This window comes from Leptinotarsa decemlineata, unplaced genomic scaffold (assembly GCF_025532065.1).
Source record: "Leptinotarsa decemlineata unplaced genomic scaffold, Ldec_3_MD MMD2_P_RNA_scaffold_5, whole genome shotgun sequence".
Taxonomy (NCBI): domain Eukaryota; kingdom Metazoa; phylum Arthropoda; class Insecta; order Coleoptera; family Chrysomelidae; genus Leptinotarsa; species Leptinotarsa decemlineata.
Genome location: NW_027412532.1, coordinates 229,829 through 252,427, shown reverse-complemented (window position 1 = coordinate 252,427; position 22,599 = coordinate 229,829). Strand labels below are relative to the sequence as shown.

Genomic DNA, 22,599 nt, shown 5'->3' with positions numbered 1-22,599 from the left:
CGTGCTGTTCTGTTTACTTATGTTCCGAGTTCCGAGACATTCTGTGACATATGACATTCTGTGCACCTAACCTATCTTCCTCTATATAAATAAACAACAAAACAACTGTTGTTTATGTGGCTTGTGAAGGTGGTATTGAACTATAATTTATATTTTGCCTTAATTGTTGATTTATACAGATAATTTTCCTTTTTTAAAGTAGAATATCTAGGTACGTATAAGTTATTTCAACTTGATATAGGCGCTGTTGCCAATATGTGAATTAGAAACAAATCCTTTTAAAAATTGAAACCCAACATTTGAAACATCAATTTGAATACTTTTTAGGTATAATAGAGTAAAATAGACATCTGCCTGGTGGTTTGTAGGTATTCAAACATTCTTTATACTGTCAAAGAGGATCGTGGTATGTGATGCACAGAACAGTGTTTGTCTCTCTCTCTCTCTCTCTTTGCACTGCCAAGGCTTGTGTTTGGGACACGCTGTAATCCCGTTAATCCGAGGTCTCTTCTCACTAATAAGGCATCTCAGGTATTTATTAGGGGCACTCGAATTTTCGGAAGACGGCGATATTACCTGGAAAGAACGTCGGCATCTCGAATCCAAAGTTTGTCGAGCCTTCTAATCGGCTTAGACCTTTTACGACCCGGCAAAATCAACAATGAATTAATATCGATAAAGAGCTTCGGTCGAGCGTGGACATTTAGAGACGTTTCAATCAAAATGTACAGACTGCGTACAATAGAAACGGTTTGTCGTATTCGAAAAAAAAGGAACGTTACTTTGTAGCCACGGGTGGGCCCCCTGAAACAGGGCAATGTGAGCACCGTCGAGGGCCCATTATGCCTTTCTTTAACAGTTTTCAATATTTGATGCTCTCACAATACGGACAAAGGAATTTGTTCCGCCATAGAAAGTTGCTGTGGAGTTATTCATGAAAGAAGAATCGAGAGCGACCGAAATTTGCCCGCTGCGATTAAAGTACGCAAAGCCAAATATTTTCTGAAGCCGGGGGGGTCGGTCGGCGAAGATAACGGAGGTGTTTGGTACTTGTGTGAGCTGTTTGGGTTTCCGGGATAGTAGTTTCGGTGAATGAGTTACTTTTATTTTGAAATTGTTTGAGAACTGTCATGAATTTATAATTTTTCGGTTCGCCCTGTACTATATTTGAGCAGATTATCTATTGATCTTCATAAATGCGACAAGTATGTCTTTGGCGTTAACATTCAAATTTCCTTTCATGGCAGTTGAAAGACTAGGGAGTGCCACAAGGCTATATCCTTGGACCCTTGCTTTTAAGCTTGTATATCTGTGATCTTCATCTGTTTACAGAAAATTCAATATACATCACTATGCAGTTGACACACAGTTATATTTTTTCCGCCTCCTGATGCTGCATCTGCTGATTCATATACACTAATAACGATCTTCAAGTCATCTTTGACATAAGCTCAATTGTAATAAATCTGCGATAATGGTGTTTGGACCTAAGAACTGAGAGCTCACCAACTCCACTTAAAACACTGCATCTACTCACCAAACACATGAAATTTTGACCTATCGTCAACCTGATTACTTATTGAAGAAGCTTCGAACATTCTCAACTGTTGATAGTTTCAATACATTTCAGTTTTAGTCATCCCCAAACATAAATCTTCCATCTTCACCCTCTGCTTCTCGTATAATGCACCCAAACATTTCAAACAACTACCCTGAGAGTTTAGATCTTATATAGTTGAAAACTTCAAAAAAGACTAAAGAGTTTGTTAGTGTTATTTAATTAATGCTCTTTCCAGGTCGAGTTGAAAAACAGCCTTGGCCGATACTCTGTCTATTCACCTTTATACCGAACGTTATTTTTGCCTGTTGTACTTTTTATGGTAAATAGAGACGTACTATTATTATAAGTGTCGACATCGATGGGTGGAAAGAAAGGATGCAATTGAGTGGCCTCTCCGTTCACCAGACTTGAGTCGTTTGATTTTTTTGCGGAAGGGAGGTATAAAAATTGTATAGAGGTTGGCGAACGATGTTTCCAGCGTTTACTCAATTAATATCGTAATGATTCTTGCCAAATTCATGTCCTTGTTTATTTATTGGAAACCTTACTTTTGGCAATCAAAGTTCCTTATTTTCTGAACGAGTGGACTAATTTACAAAAGCGGTAGCTACACCTTTCTTCCATTTATGCTGAAATTGAGTTTAGACACGCTCGTTTAGAAGGTTTGAGATTTTTGTTTATAATTGCCTACCCTGTATTTTTCAATAATCTCAGTCAATCTAATGAAGAAGGACATCCTTTCGACAAATAAACATTTTGAAGCCATCGTTAGTGTCATTAACGGTTACCTTTCAACGATTTACCGTAGAAACCGAGCAAATATACAGAAACGACGGCGAGCGAAATTTCTTTCAACTGTTAAAAAACGTCAAAGTAATTATAAACAATGTCGATTCGAAAATGACAAAATCGAAATAAACAATTCAGTGGAAGCTGAGCTCGTTTATTTTCCAACTTGAAATCCAGTCACTTCAAAAAAGGCAACTACATACGAATAACGGTTTATGTGGATAAATAAACAGAGATAGCTTTGAAGATGTCTATACCGATGTTTATAGTGAAGATATTATGGCTAGGCATATTCAAACATTCTTGCTAATCGCCCTTTGAAAGATTAGTTGTTGTTTATATACTGAGTGGGTGTTATGAGAAATTTGTTTGGAAAACTTTCTGGAAAACATGTTTTCCAGTTTCTCGAGTATTGGTTCGTTCAATATGAATACATATCTAGAACCGAACCAAAAGATTTCTTCATGTTTGATTATAAAAAATTATCATCTGATGCTTTGTGTATGAACTGGAATCATCTATGTTGAAATTTCATCAAGCGATTGATCTGAATTCAGTATGTTTAGGAGAGATTAATTTTTGTATGGAGATGGGAGTGTGGAAAGCCAAAAACTTTCCCAAAAATATATCCACAATCTACATCTATAGAAAAATCAAAACCATCAATGACTTAGCAAAAGACATCGCCTGGTTTATCATTTTCTATTCGATTCTTCTGAAGGAAGATTCTCCACTTGGTTCTCTATGAAATAATGGTGTCGTTATGGATTGTGGGTCAAGTTCTTCAGTTATTCGTAAACTATCTAAATGTAAAATGAGCTCAGGTCAAATGTGGTGTTCCTCAGGGCGGTACTTTAGGACCAGCGTGGAGTATTCACGATTTTCATTAGTAATACAAAGGAAATCAGTTCGTTTAGCATTGAAATCAATTTGTATATCGATGATGTTCGAATTTACAGCTTATATAGACCGGAAGATGATGCATTCATTGAAGAGTTGAGAGACAACTCAACTGAATAAGTATCTACCTACTAATAACCACGACGTGTGGTTTCGTGCTGTGAATTTAAGCGATTAACAGAATCGAAATGAAACCATGTCTATTTATATCATAGCCAACTCGAAATACAGGAGAAACGCAAAACGGCTTCGATTGAAGGGCACATCGTTCTTAAGGAATATTTCTAAATTCTGCTAGTTCTATAAAAACAGCTACAGTACATGTATTCCGAAGAAATGCAGGGAAAACTTCCCCAGAACCGTAACTTTCTCACTGACAATTCCTGTCGGTGTCCTTCTTATTGGATCACCCTGTAGGAAAAGTTGCACTCGTCCATCGAACGCATTCTTGCATATTTGTGGGCCATCTTGCTCTTGCACATGCAGCTCTCGGGGTGATTCTTGTCTTGAGATTGAACTTCCCACATTCTACGATGTAGATTCGAATTTGCCAGGGTTGGCCTTGGCTGCGACTAATGACATCAGTTTCTTGATTGAAATGAAGAAAGCATGTATAAAACAAAAATTAACGTGTTCTTTGATATATCCGATCTCAAATCAGTATATACATGGGCAGATTTGTTTGAAAAGGTCATAAATGGCGACGAATAATGGGTATATGGTTATGACGTCGAAACGAAAGTCCGTTCGTCTCTCTTAAAATCCTACACACATGTAATAAAGGAAGAAAATTAATTTGTTGGAAGCCATGACAATTAATTATTCAATTAAAAACCCGAAATGAATAACCCTAAACGAGCAACTCGATTTATACAGGGTGTAACTGAATAAGTGTAAAACATTTAAGGAGGTTATTCCTCATCGAAAAAAAGACAGGATTTTTCATATAAAGAAATTTCATTGGAGCATCCCTTGTTAAGATACAGCCCCTTAAAGGGGGTACATAAAATTTGTATAACAATTTTTTTCACCAGCACTGAAAAAGTTACAATATTGAAATTAACCTGACGTTTTGTACTACCAAAAAGACACTTAGCCAGAAATTTATTTGGTTTACACCATGGTTGAAGTTTCTTTATATATCTTTTTTTCGATGAGGAATCACCTCCTTAAATGCTTTACACTTATTCAGTTACATCCTGAATAGGTCTCCACTCTTGAATTTATAAGTTTAACAACCCCCGTATATCGCTGATACACGAAATGCAAATCAGTTCGAAGCGACGCCAAATATAACACAATTGGAGACGCTTTTTTCACTTGTAGCTCGGGGGGAGCGTATTGTTTGCTGTTTATAGAAATTCTGGAACGTTCCTTCGCATTTTCGATTCGCCATTTCCTGAGAGGTCATCGACAAATTCGTCCGGCGGCTCGATCAAACGCATCATTTACATCTAATGCATACGTAATTAAACTGCCTGGTGAATTCATTAAATAATATATGCTTTCGGTTCATTCCATCAATCCAAATGTAAGCTACTTGGAATCGATATAAATCGTTCACACGTGTAGATGATTCACTCAGAAATTATATATCTTTGATCAGTGATCTTTCGTGAATAAATAAATTTGCCATAGATCAATCGTTTAGCGCGCGAGTACAGTCCTGGTAAAGTATTAAGGCTCTTTCTGAAGTTTTCTCCGAGTTCGGATCCTTTGCGACAACTGGAGACGTTCAGGACAGTGGTTGGATAATTATGAGCAACCCAGGCACTTACCAAAGGCGAAAACCCACCAAAAATAGACAATGGCTACTATACGTCACTATAACTTTCTGTAACCGGGCCAAACCATCACAGCAGAGCGGTGTACCGCAAACTGCGTCAGCAGCAGCAGCAGGTTTTGGCCGACAAAAGAAGTCCGATTCTGCTCCACGTTAGAGCGTTCGCCAATCAGGACCAGGCAACGACGGCCTTCGTTTGCTTCATCGAATCCCAATTCGCCGATTCAAATGGGATGGTACAGTTTGAAGTAGATTCATAAAAACCGACAAAACTTTTGAAATGATCTGATAACAATGACCTGAATAGGTGAAACAGCTTTTCAGATACAGTTTAGATGATTTTATTCGAAAGTAATTGAAGTTAATAGTTGATTTCTTCACAGTTGGACTAATTACGGCAAAAAATATCGTAGTAATTGAATAAATGGTGGCTAGTGACAGGCTGCAATTCTCTAATCTAATAATGAGTCTTCAATAATTATAGGAACCATTATAAATTGAATTATCTCAGTGTTCCCACATTAGCTGAATATGGTGGCAATGTTTGGTGAAATGAAAACGAACTCGAAATTAAATCTATACAGTGTGTTGGCTAAGAGCTGATTTTTCTGGAAATAACACGAGCTACGAAAACAAATTGAGGGATAAACAAGTTCTATTTTTGAATGTTTCACCGAACCCTGTCCCGAGCCGCCACTGTACCCAATAATTGTATCTAATTAAAGGTTAAATGAACTACTTTCCACTAAAAATTATATTGCCAAATATTAACATGAGAATAGGATTGTTTGTAAAAAAAGTTCAACATCTTGTCGCTTGGAAACAATGAATTTCCCGACCTACTTACAACACTCCCGTTCGTTTTTTCATTCTACAACACCCTGTAGAGTAAGGTAGATTGGTAAGTTCAAAGTATATTCCACTCTCCACTGCAATCCCGAAGGGTTTATTGTGGCTCACACCTAGTCAAACACGACCAAATGAATTCAGCTTCCTCCCGAAGTCAAATACTTTATCTGACGAGTGATCTTTCAGTTCCATTCAACATTTTGAGCTTTAAATGACATTTCTAATATACTACATCTTTGCATATTCTGCTTTTAATCTAGGAACGCCCCCATCTAGCTTCAAAAGTACCAGATTCTCTCACTCGGGGCCTTGACAGATTCACGAAAGTAGTCTAGAGCCTAGATTCCTGAATAGCGATCCACGGGGCCCTGGAGTATCCTAGGAGTTTCCTGCGCCCTCTGTCGGAGATGCGAATACCCTGAAACTGTTGAAAGAGCTGCCTTAGTTCTGCTTCAGATGCTACAGACTGGATGTAGCTACGGATCTTCGCAATTCAACTGTCGGACATGAAGCCTAGTTTGTTCGAGTCGCAACCAGCTATGGTTCCGTCAAAAAGTGTATGATACATTAGGGTTCCATGGCCAAATAAAATTGGGAGCCCGGGGTTTAGAGGAATGGAACCAGGAGGTCTAACGTTGTATTTATAATGTGCTGGTTGACGCCAAAGGAAAGAACAACAACTTTTCAAAAGAGAACTCTCGTTGACCATTTCCGAAACATTCCGTACGTTTCGGATTTCTCCAGAGAGATCCGCACACATCGTGTGTACTTTACCGTATCTCAGAGATATGTGAATGCGAAAGTTTTAAACAATTGCGAAGCGACGACGCGACGAAGGCAAAGCGTGAGTCGTGAGAGTAATTAAAGCCGTGCTGATGAAAGTCAAGACGCAGCCTACTGAGAGCGTTTATCAGCCCGCTCGAGATGTACTCGAACGAGAAACGGATTTCTAAAGAGCCAAAGAAAGAGATTATGGCCGCTGACACCGCGACATATGTAGGTGTTCTCGCGGATAATCAGCGTCGGGTCTTTTCATGCCGCCTCTTTAGGTAACGGAAAACGAGGACGTTTTTGGATTCGCTGAGAAAAAGAAGAAGAAGAAGACAAACTTGTGTATCAAATAAATGTAGTAGAAACAAAACGTTTATCCCCGTCATCTAGTACATTTTTCGTTGAACTGGAGAGAAAACGTAAATATCCATTTTGATTCACACAAAAGTATAATTCATTAATAATACTGATCAATACGCAAATGCTTTTTCTATGGCTTTTGTTACAGTTGAACCATCTGCTTGCGTAAGTGTTGGAATTGTGGATTTTGTGGTTTTGATTAACAGCTTTAGCTACCGATCAAAAGGTATTAAAGCACTATTGAATCGGATCGAATTACAATTCGTTGTCCTTCACTTTAGTCACTGAGTTAATGACAGCGAAGACGATAACGTAAATTACCATCTCGATGATTTACTAGTCTCCGAAAGGTATCGACTAATCGAAATAGACGGCACCTTTTCAACGCCTACGTTGTGCCGTCGAATCGATTAATTTCGAAAATTTGCATACCGCATTTCTTCTTTACGGCTATCTTCATGGACGACCGGTGGTTTTTATACAGGGATCGATTGATAACAACTAATAAGGTAGCGTTAAAACATTCGCATTCTTCGCATGCCTTTCCGAAACCACTCTCCCACGATGAGCGGTCGGCAGGGTTGCCAAACGACGAACCGAGAATAAATCAATGGGGCCGTCTCGAAGTCTTTGATATAAACGACGAATATCTTGAAACGATCTCTCTACCAAGACGAAATAACAACGGAGGCGCCTACGGTTTCACAGAATGCGTTTTTACGTAATATCCATTTGTTTTTCTCTTCAGAAATGTTGCCAACCTAACTTCTTGAAAAAATCTGCAGTACTGTCAAGAGATCTTCATATATGCGTCTTCAATCTCTGTACCCGAAAGTGGTTTAAAATCTAGCAAAATAAAAATTAGTAATGAAGAACTTTATACAAGTTTAAAAAGAACAAACTTCTACTTAACTCCGATAAATCACTGGTTACAATCAATAATTTTTTTAAATCGTTGAATTTTGTCCGGGTGCAGGCCCGAGTTGCGTCGCTAAATTCGCCAATTGTCAAAGTTCGAAAGTCTCTATTGGAAGATTTTATACATAACCTCAATCCATTCGAACCTAGGAATATCTGAGGTTTCTTATAAATTTGATCAGTTTTTAATCAATCAATGCCTTGTGATTGATGTCGCAAGGCAATATTGTTATCCTTTCAAGAAAGTTGGGTCTCATGCATGATCATGAAGCAAGTAATCTACAGTTTCAACGACATAGCTGCGCTAGTAGCAATTTCGTTACTATCCGATCTACCCGTATAGAAGTGAGCCTCAAAACTGTTCAGGTTTATTTGGTGCTAGGCTATAATTATTGAGCCTTTCGCTTGTCTTAGTCCTCTCAATTTATTCCAGCGATATATTTTGATCGAGTTCGGACGGAATATTGGTTCCTTCTTCCATTTTCTCATATAATTTGAGCCTCACAGTTACACTATTCCCTTCTGTCCGGTGATTTATGGAGGTTTTACAGTCCCAACTAAATTTTGTTCATAAATTACATTCTTGATTTCAGAGATACATCTATGACTTTCGTTTTTCACTTTGCCTAAAAGGAATGCCAACTCTGTCAACAATTTCTCCCTGTTTAAGAATATATGCATCTGACAACATTGCCCCGATTCTGTACCAGACAAGGACAGACACTTTACCTGAACGGCGCGGCGCTACCAATTCAGGGTTGGATCTTACACTTACCTTTTAACGGCTTTCAAGATTTTTAAGTGGCTCTTCACAAGTCAAAGGCCATTCATACTCGATGACGTTCACTTGTGTAGCTGCTCATTCGTTTCTTTTAGATAGAAAATATAGGAAGAATGCCCATTTATCGATAACCCTTTCCAAGCGACAGGATCGCCTCGAGACGGATTAATAATGATAAACAGGGAGTGTCAAAGGCTGGCTTTTTATCTTGCGAGATGTGATAGTACTCGACTCAATCAAGTTTTAATTGGATTCTATTGATGAATCTAATGAATGGATGGAGGTCTAGGGCTAGTTTGATATTTATGAGAACAGGGTAAGCCATCATAAACGTACCGCAAGGCATAATTGCAAGGGAAAGAAGGTTTCGCATTAATACATCGAATTTGTTTGTGATTGGACAAGTTTTGATCTAAAAAAACAGTGTTGAACGTTCAAACTTGTAAACGGAGTTGTAAGCCAACAATACGTACTGTGTTGAAAATAATATTCTTTGTTTCTTTGCGTTTTGTTTACAGTTCCTTTCAAAGAATCAAAATGTAATGAAAAAGATTAAGAGGCCATCGAAACATGTTCATCTCTTAGTTTCTCATATTTGTTTCTTTTTTTTTGTAATTTTATCGATTCGATTTTTGGTTGCGGTTCGAATACTCCATTTCGCTTTTTTTTTTCTTGTGTTCTACGAAACAAACTTCTGTAACGAATCTGAGTCTGAATCAGAGTAGTTGAAACAAATTTGTCCGAATTACGAGGTGAGAAATTACTGAATGAAATTTTTTCACATTTCAGTTCTCGTAATTTATAAAATCAGGAAAAGAACTCGTCAAGAGTAATTCAACACTGGAGCCTCTCGGGTTTTGCAATAAAAATCGATCATAAACCGAGTATAAAACTATTACTACAGTCGGCCCTGTGGAAACGGAAATGGCGAAAATAATTAGATTTTCTGCCGTTAAATGCTGGACGTATGTTTGTATTCCAGTTTGAGGCTTGAAATGTCCGTTAAACGTCCAACTAATGTCAGTTTCTTTACTCGACACGTGTTACTGATACAGAAATAGGAAATAGGAGAAATCTTGCTTCTATTTTTCTAATTTGAATGCTTCCATACATTCAAAGTCATCAAAATTAGCAATTCAATCAGCCTTATGAGCATCTCAGGTTGTTTGTGTGAACTGGCATCAGTGTCGACGGCAACGATGGAGGCAAATGATGGCTGTCAATAGGAATTCGATGAGACATTTTCGACACATTGTTCTTTTTGACAGGTTGAGTATTTATAGGTTATGTGATGGGAAAATAGGAATTATTATTGACTCATTAATGTTTGCTCCTTGATAGTACAGTTCGTTGAATGTTTTGCGTTAGTCGGTTGCTGTTTGGAATATAAGGGTGTTACAGTAGAAGTTCAGTGTATTATTTTAATTGAAGTTCTATCAAAGGTGTTTCTCATCAGTTGCTGTGAAAAGTATACCACTTGTAAGTGACTCAAAAACGTTACATTTTTATACAGACATTGAGAATTGTCTAGATGGGCGACCAGACATTGTTTGAATGGTAATTATTACATCCGAACTATATAGAAATGACTTGCTTTGCGTGACAAAATCCACTAAATCGTTAATATCAATGTACTCGTACAATTTTATTTAATAACCTCTCCGTTTTACATGCTATTATTACGATTTTATTGCGAGGAGTATTCGGAAAATATGAAGCCGGAAAGCATGTCGCAACGCCCCGCTTGAAATAATCAATGCCGCTGCGATGCTATCGCGGATTTATGCAGATTGTACAAAGCGTGCGACTTTTTTGTCGGGTTCAAGTCGACTCGGAAACGTCGCCTTTCTGAAAATGGCGCTTTTTATTGTCGGCACGTGATTAACTACGATATTTGCAAATACTTTGCATGATGAGAGCAATCGACAGACGTTTAGATTCTTTGCTGATTTTTTTTGATGAATTTTATTTTTTGCTTGCAATTTCTCAATTCAGACCAATGTAACTTGACTTAAAACTCCAATTATAGAGGCCATAGGGCCTCATACGAGAGACTTATGTCTGAAAACAATCCAGTGTGCGGCGCCCAACGTGGGGCCTCGGTCCGTGTAAAAAATAGTGGATACGTCTCTACTTCTTCTATTTGGGTTGGATCAAAATAGGATATATGCTTATGAAAGAGAACCAAAATAAACTGCATCCAGAATGCCTAGATTCATCAGAAGCAACCAAATTCGGAACAGACTTCCAGGCAACACATAACTTTGGTCAGCTTCCTTCTTGATATAAAACGAAAAGAAGGACCAGGCGTTGGTTGATAGGACGTATATATATATATATATATATATATATATATATATATATATATATATATATATATATATATATATATATATATATACAAGCCATTCAGAAATATAGGATTCAAATACATTGATAAATTGAAATGAGGGAATATATTCAAAGTGAGGAAACGCCCCTGCCTTGTGTAAGTTTTACTTCTTATGTCTGTCATGTCCTTAGAAAAACCTACTCACTAATAATATACTTCTAGATTCAATTTGTCTCAACACTTCGAGCCAACCCCCCAAATCGTCGTGATTTTTGGCCTGTTGACTTATGGATTTTCATATAAAAGTGTAAGAATCTTCAAATTATCAAAGCTACCCAACTTTTCATTCCACAGCTCTTCAATCTTGTCATGAAGTAGGCACACATCAAACCTCTAATTTCACCACTTTTCAAGTTTATAAAAAATGCCTGACGGTCACAAAAAACTTTCTCCCATGATATACTTGGAAACACGGTACCACCACAACATTCCCTTGTGACACTCATCCTCATAATCAAACATAAATACCATAAACTCATTCGTCTGACAAGGGCCATTAATATACGTAGTGGTGCATGGAGAACACACACAAACACACAGGTGGGTCATAAATAACGCGTCCCTTGCGACCACATGAAATTATTAATTGATATACCAATTTAAAATGCGCATAATTATCTCTCGTGGGACACACAAAACCGTATCAGCATTAAGACATTGTTGGGGAACAATGAACGCATTGAAGAGATAACATTGATGGGTTATGTTGCACCCTCGGGCGAATTAACACCTGCCCGGTGCGTTCCCAGAGGCGGAGGTTAAGCTAGGCGATAGGGATCGCGAATTGCCATATCTTTATTTCAATTCTAAGTCGAATGGCCCATGTATATGATCGTTTGGACTGTTGAAAAATACTCTAGTAGTGATATACAACTTCAAACACATTTTAGGTCTTTAATACTTGTTAAAACTATTATCTCTAAAGAAAAAACTGAGGTAATAGTAGCATCTGGGACACCAGACGATAGCTACACAGAAGATGAGAAAGAGAGCTGTATTTTTTGATAGGCATCCAATTCCTGGAAGGGAATTTGGCTCGGGCAGAAAATTTGACGCTTTTGCAGTTGGTATACATATGTACAAATGAAATGCGGACTAGAGACTTTATTTTTCAGCAGTTCAAGTCCCTGGCAGTTGTTTTTCCAGCCCCGTTACACGAAAGATAACTTCAAAAAGGACTTCTGGTATTTATATGGAAGTTAAATATCTAGACATCATCCTAGACCGTTAATCCCAAGGGTTTGCCAATCACTAGAGCAGTGGGTTGGAGATGGAAAGCTAGTACACATGGCATGAATAACCGTGAAGAATAACCTAATGAAAATTCAAAGATTTGTGATGTGATTACTTATTTTAGTAGGAAGCTAGGCGAATGAGCAATAAATAATTTTGCGAACACTTCACAAAGCTATCGAACTATGGCGATGGCTCTAAAGATACAGGGGGTGCTGGCGTTAGGAGTACATCAATTCAAAACCAACTTTTCCGTAAGTTTTGGTTGACTACAATTTTCGAATGAAATTCAGCAAGAACTTGGGTATCTCTTAAAAGTTCTGGAACGTTACTTGCTTTGGCAATGTCTAGAGAGTCTGCTTATTCATTCAATAAGGGTTTAAACTATTTTTCTCTCAAAATAATGAGACATTTTTCTCATTCGCAAATAAAAAATAATTCGCTTTTCCTTAAGGAAACTTGATGAAATTTTCTATAAGACGATTCTGCATTCAGCAATGCAGCGATTTCCTCAATTATTCTTGCTAACTAGGCAACAAGTCCCCTCACAATACAAAAAATGGCCCCAAAATTGAACCCTGAGGAATAACACAGGAAAGTTATTTCAATTTCGAAGCGTGAGCGATTTGAACATCCGTTGAAAAATAGGCACAGCGAAATTACAATGGAGCTGTCTTTTATTGCCAGACCGAATGTCGAACAAAAGATTGAAACTACCGAAAACGAGCACTTAATTTTGCTGAAGGTGCGCCAGTGAGCTCGGACACCTCGCATTCCTTTCACTGGGAAGGGGAAGGTATTCAATGGCCAGACATCGACCCATTGACGGTCGAGTTCACGTTGCAGAGGAATCCGGCATTCCCAGAAAGTCGCGATAACAAATTAGGCATACTAGGACGCCTACCGAGATAATCCCCTGGGCAAACAACCGAGAGGGCATTACGAGTGGAAGAACGGCGGGTGACACAGGTAATTGTTGGTGAGCTTTACGAAGGTATTTTTGGAGATAACCGATGACGCAATATGTTATCACGCGCCTTTGTTGTCATTCAAAAACAGTTTCTCTAATAACCCTTTTCGTAAGTTTATCTTTGTTGAGTGTTCTATGATCTGAAGTATACGTTCTGTATGCAATTTCCCACTCATTAGAGGTATACTTTGACAACTTGGCAAATCAAGCGGTCATCATATTTGTCACCTGTCATTATGTTGAGAATATTGAACACTTATTGTAAGGATGATAGTTGGTTTCGTTTTACAATAAGGAATGTTTTCCTTGAGTTTAACATTCGAATTGTGGAACGTAGATGTTTGCCACTTCTTCTTTTTTATTTTGTGGGTTTGACCTATAAACCATATATCCAGTTCCTCATCACTACCACTGAACATTTTTGTTGAAGTCTTTCAACTGTTTTGACGTTTTTATAATTTCATGAACAGTTTCGAAATAGATTCGTTAAAGTAGTCAAGGATTCAAATTACAACATGAATATTTATTTGAATGTACACGCAGATGCTCATTAAAGGGGAAAAATCAGAAAGTCAAGCAGTCTGATTCATGAAAATGGTAAATTAGTTGAAAACTAATGGCAATATATGAATGATACAACTAGCATATGAATGGTAGTTGGTTTCGTTTGGCAGTAAGGAATGTTTTCCTTGAGTTTAACATTCGGATTGTGGAACCTAGATGTCGGTCACTTCTTCTTTTTTTATTTTGTGGGTTTGGTCGACAAGTCATATATCCAGTTCCGCATCACTACCACTGCAGTTTTTTTTATTGTATCGACGTTTTTATAATGTTATGAACAGTGTTGAACAAAAACTGAATTAATATCCAAAAATGAATACCATTAACGTAGAAAATACGAATAGAGTTTAAAGCACTTTCGAAGAACTCCGGTACAGCGGAACAGCGGTATAAAGCATTCAGAGGCTTATCAATTACCAAATCGATATAGTATTTTCAGTCTAGACAACACGTGAACCAATTCCCTGAACAACAACTATCGCGTCACGATTTGCAATTCCAATCGACAACTAGAAAGAAACACGAACAATGAACGATCAGCCTATCAAACGTCATTGAAAAATATTCTAAAAATATTCCCCTCTAAGAAGGTGTAAATCATACGAAATGGCTGTTCCAAATCACACGTGTCAAAACAAATGGCCCCATAAAAACGAACTTTATTGATAACTAACTCCCTATGCTTCCTAATTTGGATTGAGACGTTATCAATCAGTGGCTGTCAAATTATTTCCAGTAATAAATTAGATAGGATTATTTTTTATCGCCCCTTAACCTCAAAACAAACATAAAAATTTTGTAATGGTTTAAGTTTGTTAGACATTATTGCTAGAATTGACGACAATGCTTTGTTGTAATAGTTTTTTGTGGTACAAGAGGCTGAAGACATATTCAAAACAAGTCTGAGATGTTAATATAAGCATCCAAGAACGGTACAAATGTATTTCAAAATTGAGAAACTGATGAATGATAACATTGGTAATAATTGAATTAATGAAAGAGGACAAGGTGGACAAGTTTGACATTTTTGGTTGTTGGGATGATGAAGAGAACTGCTACAAAAACTGAATTGTTAATTGTTCAACGTTATCCAATATATGAACTATATAAACTTCAACTACATATGACAACTGACACTAATGACACACACACAGAGTAGCCAACTCAGAAAAAATATATGTGTTGCAAAGAAAATATCTAGTGATATGGATGATAAAATAAATACAATTAGAATTACGAAGTCAAACAACAAATAAAACTCAGAAATGGATAATACAAACATCATCTACTGATGACAGCTGACACTAATGACAAATATAAGAGTAACCAACTTAGAAAAAAAGCATATGCTCTCCAAAAAAAACGTATTCATAGAGAAAACTGTGAACAGTTATAAGAACTATGAAAATAAAAAACTATTGTGAAACTGTTATCAATAATGAAAACTGTAACAGCAAACTGCAAAGAATAACTCGATGACTACGAAGATATATTTTCATATTTGCCATCGACATACCTACCAGTGATAAATAGTTATTTTTAGCCACATAGTCCCTGAAAAAACACATTTCGGTTGCTGTAGAAATTTCGCACACAGAATATCTGCCAGTTTTTGTTAACATGCCTCTAAGAAACAATCATCACCTGCATCTCTGCATGTTGAACAGATGGTAAACATTTTTTATCTTCGTGTATATCTCCCATCCTCAGTTCGATGTCCTCCAGTGCTGTTCATTGTTTGTTTTGAGTAACTATTCATCTGAACGCTTCGCATGAATGAATATTAAAATTCAAATATTCCTACTTGAAGAAAACTCATAAATATTCATCGACGACATTACGGCCCCGCTGTCACTGAAACAATGGTTTTTATTCATTTATTTTAATTTAAAGTCTTGCCTAAGAACGTTGGGATTGTTTAGGAACGGTTTCTAAAAATATTCAAGAGTGTTTGTGGGTGCAACTGTTTATAGATAATGTTATTAGTGATTAGGATTTTTTATTCAACGGATATCTCATCTGGTGTAACTGTTATCTAGACAACAAAGCCATTGATGAAAAAATACAGAACTTGCAATCAATCGTTTTGAAATAAATCATCGCTGGATAACAATAACAGGAACGGATTTTCATTGATAATTATAAAGATATGCCTTACTATCTAAACATAAAATCTTGATAATAAGTAATAGCTGAATACAAATAAAATTAACACTGCACCTATCTTTCAATTTAAATAAAACAAAGTTTCTGTGAAATATCATCGATATCTCACACACGATAAAACACCATCTCACAAGACTAGGCATTGTGAACGATTATTTGGCTAAAAACTCAATACATCTTATCGAATAGCCACCGTTTTCACCTGATATGGCTCCGGTGGATTTTGTTCCCTTTCCGAAACTCAATTTACCCCTTTTTTAACATAGTAGTAATATGCTAACTGAAATAGAATGCATCTCGAAGGAGTTTTTCGCAAACCGAGATCGTAATCGTAAAGAGTCACGTAAGGCTCAAAAGATCCCAAATAGACAAGGCCGCATCTAACGAAAGTATCGATTTTATTGCGACATAACGATAATGGCGAGGGTCCCTAACCTCTTCTAATTGTTTTCAAACAACATGATTTGACCCGCCTTATCGACTTGTAGCAGACAATAAAAATAAAGTGATTATGTTAACTTATGGTTAGAGGCGGCGCTTTCGAGACAAAACATAAACAATGCAAAAAGGGAAGAAGAGTTTTGGCATGCATGCCATAGAATAATCAGTCACTTAGGCAAGACAGAACTTCAAAAATCCAAAAGCACGTCAAGTTTGTGATGAGGACATATTTAGACTTTAAAACCATTGGAAATTTCCCTGAAAATGTCATGGTCATCCCCCCATTTTTGGGGCGTTTTAATGATACTCCATTTGCAGCAAATATTCATTTTAGTATCTCAAATGAAAGGTATATTAGGACAAGTAAATGTTTCATTAAGAGCCACAGAAAAATGAAGTAATCCAGTTGAATATTGATGAAAGCAAGGTAGTAGTTTTTATGAGGTAGTATTTCTAGAATATCAATTTCTTCCAGCTCCTTGTTGAGTCCTGATGTGGACTAAAAATGGGGTAGACACAATATGGAGTGGAGGAACAGTTGAGTAGGGATTTTGTCTCCAAATAAATGAATTGAACTCCGTGTGAAAGCTGTTTTCCGGGGAGTTTCATCGAGTACTTCTGTATCATCGAATGAGATAAAAGTATAATTGTTTGTACACAGAGATGGACTCTATTATCATTCTAGAATAACACAAATAACACAGGCTCATCGAGAGAATTCTGTAACGAGAAACTGAGGACTAACGTTAGTAATGAATCTTTACTCACGGGGCCTTTCATTATTCAATAAGAAGGGCGTCACATGTAAGTGTTTTATTTTTTCACAGCGGTATACAACCATTATTGTCTTTACAGGTAGGCATTCACCCCTTCAGAAGAATCGCTGCCTTCACAAGGAATTCGGAAACCGATAATTGAGCGGTACCTTTTCATTAGTTCTTATCGGTTTCTCGAACCAACAAAAGTGAGCGACGATCTCGGTTTGCTTAGAGTGTGTGATCCCGATAGCAAATCACAGGTAGAAAAGTGTCCGACATAATTCGGAGGATGGTTTATGGCTCTAAATTTAATATAATGATATATATTGCCGAACCGTTTTGTTTCTTTACCCGGTCACAATAGATTTTGGGGCGGTGGCGCCAGGTTATTTCTAAGCACGACACCCCCGGGATGATTTTTACGGATTTTTATGCAAATTTTTATTGTAAGCGTTGGAAAACATTTCAAAAATGTTTGCTTTATTACCTCGGTAGAGTTGAAGAAGTTGGAGAATCCGATGAACTAGTGGACTATTTTTTTTTCTACAAGTTGGTGTCCCCCTTTGAAGGGGACAACATAGAGAGTGATGAATAAATAGATATATTTCGAGAAAAATTAAAATTCACTTGTATTTTTTGAACAGAGTAGTATTTGTTCATGAATCGAATCCCGATACATATCACACCCTTGAAGTAAACTATACTTCAATACTTTATGCTAACTTTGTTGATGGAAACGAATTCTCGATATTTGCAAGTCAGTTTATTCCCTCACCACATATTAATAATCATTATTCGCGTCTGGTAATCTACATTGCTGATGAAGGAATCCGATTAATGCGTTTGCCTTCTATTAATATCTTTGAAGTTGTTCTTACAAGGTTGGTGTTTGTTTAGCCAAATCGAACTCTTGAAAATTGCAAACTATTCGACCTTGGTTGAATATTATTCCAAATATGTGTGTGGAAAAACTATTGACAGGAGACGTAATACTGCATGTTTTTGGTGGCTTATTTTGTGTAACCTCACTTTTTGTATGTGCCAATTCACCTGTTTGAACATGTTTCTATAATTTCTCCAGTCTAATAGTTAACAAACACAAAAATGTCAACATTACTTAGGCATTGGAAAGTAAAAGAAATGTTTTGATGGTATTGAAAAATGGTCTGTAACTTTGTATTGGAATGTATGAAAACTCCCTTAGGTGAAAACAGTTTATTCAATAACGGATAAAAAACAATAAACTCTGTATGAGGATCCGCAAAAATAAATCAAAACTAGCATGTATTTCATCAACAGTTACAGAACTTTCATACACTCGCCGATGTTCGAGAGTCATCAGCCTTTCTGTCTGCCGCCTTGTATCTGCAAGAGGGACGCGAGAAGTTGCAATATGCCGTTAAAAAATAAAACGACAACGAAAAAAGAAAAAGCTGGTTTTAATGAGATTGCATTCTTCCCGCAGCGACTTTATTGGCGTCTCCAGGCAGAATTAAAAGTTACGGCTTTATCCATATATGCCGGAGATGTCTGAAACTCGATATAGAAATTTCGCAGGGTTTTGCCAACTTCTTATCGAGTACACGGCCGTTTGAGATATCGCCTGCGGTTGACCGCTTTGTGGAATGCAAATTCTTCGTAAGGTCTCAACGCTTCCGGAGTTCCAGAGATGATTGCCATGGTACGTGATAATTTCGGAAAAAAACTGGATTTATTTTTCAACATAATCTCTTTGAAGCTCTATAGACTTTTCCCAGTGACATTCAATAAGTTCGATGGCAATGGCTCCTCAAAATAGCCATTAACTGCCAACTTTACTTCTTTTCAAGTTTGAGAACAGACAATAATCCGAGGGGCCTAAATCAGGCGAATATGGTGCATGAGATAGCAATTCAAACTTCAAATCGTTAATTTTGATCATGCGGCTGTTTAAAACAAAATCTATTTAAAATATATTAATCAGCTGTCGCCCCCATACGAACGACAACTCCCAGAAGTTGAGAAACTTGTGCGAGCTAAGGACTAACGAGATCTTACCTTTTTTATTTATTTATTTCATGGTGGACTCCCTTTTGAGTTCACTATCCACTCAAATACTGAACAACTCAGGGTCTTCAAGCTGTATACATTGTGTACTTTTAATACAGTGATATTTTTCAAACAACTACCGCCATCTCTAGATAAGGTCAGGTACTTCTGGGACCACCCTGGTACACTACCCATCACGTATATTTTTATGAAAAATTATGGTCCAATATCAAAATGCTCCAAATGTTAAACTCAAGTTTTTATTTATCTTTCATGTCCTCATGATACCCGATGATTTTTCTATCCAGCCTGCCAGATGCAAAACAGTTTTGCTAATTCGGGAATACAACAGAGTGGCCGACAGAGCGATACAACAGAGTGGGTTCTATAACCTGAACGTCATAGGTACTTGAGAAACGTTGATGAGTCTATAAAATATATTTTCTACTGTTTAAATTATATTTTCAGTGTTCAACATTCTCGTAGGTGCATGATTTACATAACCTCCCAAGTTTTTCACAATTAGCAGAGTTGCCGAATTGATGAATGCTTGATAAACCTAAACACTATGAATTTTTTTTATAATTTCGTCGATTTTCACTTACTCTTTCGTACATTTGTGTTCATAAACGGTCGTTTTTCGGTGCCAATTCAATACAACTTTAGTTAACTTATTATTTTGCCGATACGGATCTGTATGTTTACAATCTCTGGGTTACTATTTACATTCAGATGACGATTTCTTAGGGGAATTAATAGAATTATCTCCGAGGTCGTTCAACGGCCATTTCACAGTCCTTTGAGAATTGAAGACGATACCGCCTTTTATAACGCCACATTTCGATGAAGGCTTTATCTTATCCCCCCGTGGCGTTTGTTTTTCTGTTAATCTTTCACTTATTAAGAGCGCCGGTGCTTTTACAAGAGATCTGCTACCGTCAATATTTGCCTTTATTGTTCTTTGGCGGCTCACTAATTTCATCAGCTAAATCAAATAACGTTGCCAGCGTACCGTAACGGCAGATGGACCGTAATTCACGGTTTCATCGGAATGAAAACATTTTATGATTTCTTGTAGACGACAGGGCATGTTTTCATTTAATATTGTTTCACATTTCAAGCTCTCGAAATTACATTTCTTGAGAATATGTCACTTGAGTTATTCTTTGTTACACTTTTTGTACAAACGAACAGACCTGCAAACTCCAGGACACAGAACACCCTAACTACAGGTGTTCTGTGTCCAGGACGCATAGTTACTTGTTTTGTGTTCATTTATTTGACTTTAAATTATATGAATTTTCAATCTACCTAATAACTAAGTTAATGACTAATTAATTTAAACATTAGGAAAGACATTTCACAAACAATCTTATAATTGTATTTTTAGGATATGGTTCGAACGTAATCAAATAATGCTAACCGATACTAATTGGAAATTTTTCACTCCCAAAGAAATCCGTGACGTCATTGGAGGGTCATTGATTTCCCCTTACCTAAAGTACCTCATTGTCAAGGATCGTAACACCCTTATATACGAATACTAGGCTAGTTTGTATCTTTTACCGCCCTGGAGCGCCAATTAATTATTGTTGTTTTTCATAATTTCATTTTGTATTACTTATAATCTGTTTATATTGAATAAGTTTGGCCTTATCGAAGAAAAGTGCATTCTCCACACCGTACATTTATCTGATATTCGGCTCAGCGCCAATATGTCATTAGTAACGAAGTCATTTTTAGCGCTTCGCAGGGAGAGCAAGCCGACATTTTTCTCGAGATGATACCAGCAAGATCTTATGCGAACACACCTATATTCCATTATATACATCGGCTTCTGAAAACTCGCTCGACTTGTATATTATTCACTAAATAACCGATTCGCTTTGATCAAGGCGCTATAGCCGAGTTGGACACTGTTCAGGGCCGTATTGAGAATCTCCAGAATTACCGAAAAAATATCTTGCAAAAATAATGAAAAAAAAACTATCGATCAGTATGACTCCAGATGAGTTTTCTCTGCTGATAAAAGTTTGATATTTGGAAGTATATTTTGTCACTACCACGAAGTCAAGTGTCACAGTGAAACGTCGACTTGACATTGACAAGTAGTGTCATTTGATGTGCGCTTCTATGAATAGAATGCTTGAGTTCTGTGGATCCTGTTCAGTTCTATGAGCAGGATGGATCATATAGTTCCATTAACTGTTAACCAACCATACTGTAATCGGAGTTTTTTAACATTTTGATCTGTATAGCATACACCTCGACCAAATTTTTAGTTTTCTTTGGGTTTTTGAATTCATATTTGTATATCAATTATTTCCCAACATAAATCATTAGTAACGTATATTTTTGCTCAGCCCATTACACAGTTCCAAGAAAATGACTGGAGTTTTATACCAACAACGTTATTTTCAACACCTCGACACATGTTTCGATCACCAAGTGATCATCTTCAAGAGGAAGATTGAACTGCTTTTTCCTCTTGAAGAGGGAGTGCATCACAAGTACATAGTTCCATGTTTAACTTTTGTAATGAATGATAAATGATTTTCCTTTGTGTTTTCTCTGTATCTATACTAATTCCGATATATTTTGTTACAGGGGACATGTGCGGGGAATCCTGCTGTACGAAAGAATTAGAAAAAGAAGCATACAAACAAAATCAATTATCAGTAGATAAATATATTAGGGGTTCGATATCTAAAATATCGTCGATACTAGACACGAGAGCGAGGAAATTCGATGGTAAGTCAAATATAATAATCGATCATAATGATACGACAAATTATGAAGGTTATGTACACTAATATATGTACAGGTATAGACAAGGTAGGATTCTGGTCACAGATCAGTAGACATGATTCCTGGACGAGTAGTATTTCTTATGTTAGGGAATCAAGGGCTTTTATTTTTTGACGACAAGTTTCTACTAGGTAATTCCATCAAACTGCATGTAAATTTGTGAACAGATATCTGGGTAACTTTGGATTTTAACGAGATGAGGATATTTGGGCAACTGGGATGTTTAAATGACATACAACAGTGGTCTCGGAAAGGAACGTAGAGGTATACTTTTTTATTTCCAGAAAGCGTGATATCAATCATTCAATAAGAAATTATTGCTTTCTACCTATGACTTTGTGAAGGGTGTTGTTCCTGGACTAAGATGACTTAGCTTTTATATTCACTGTTATTCAAAAGATGTGTAGTAACTCAACCAGTGCAAAGTTCCATAACAGTAGAACTAGACCTCTCCCTTGCTGTCCCTTTCACTACTGCTTTTTTTAGGCAAGAGTTTATCCCCGTACATATATCCTTCTTCTCTTTGATAC

At 36.9% G+C, this 22,599-nt stretch overlaps 1 protein-coding gene across 3 annotated transcripts in view; it reads left to right on the top strand.

Moving 5' to 3' along the window:
• LOC111502182 (glypican dally-like) overlaps window positions 1-22,599 on the top strand; it is a 46,763-nt gene that overhangs the window by 17,515 nt on the left and 6,649 nt on the right. For 2 of the 3 annotated variants that reach the window (XM_074186808.1, XM_074186810.1), the window contains exon 2: window positions 21,869-22,012. In XM_074186808.1, coding sequence (XP_074042909.1) covers window positions 21,869-22,012 — 144 coding nt within the window. Of the gene's footprint in view, window positions 1-21,487; window positions 21,772-21,868; window positions 22,013-22,599 lie in introns of those variants that run through there. The other variant, XM_074186809.1, reaches the window with a different exon arrangement.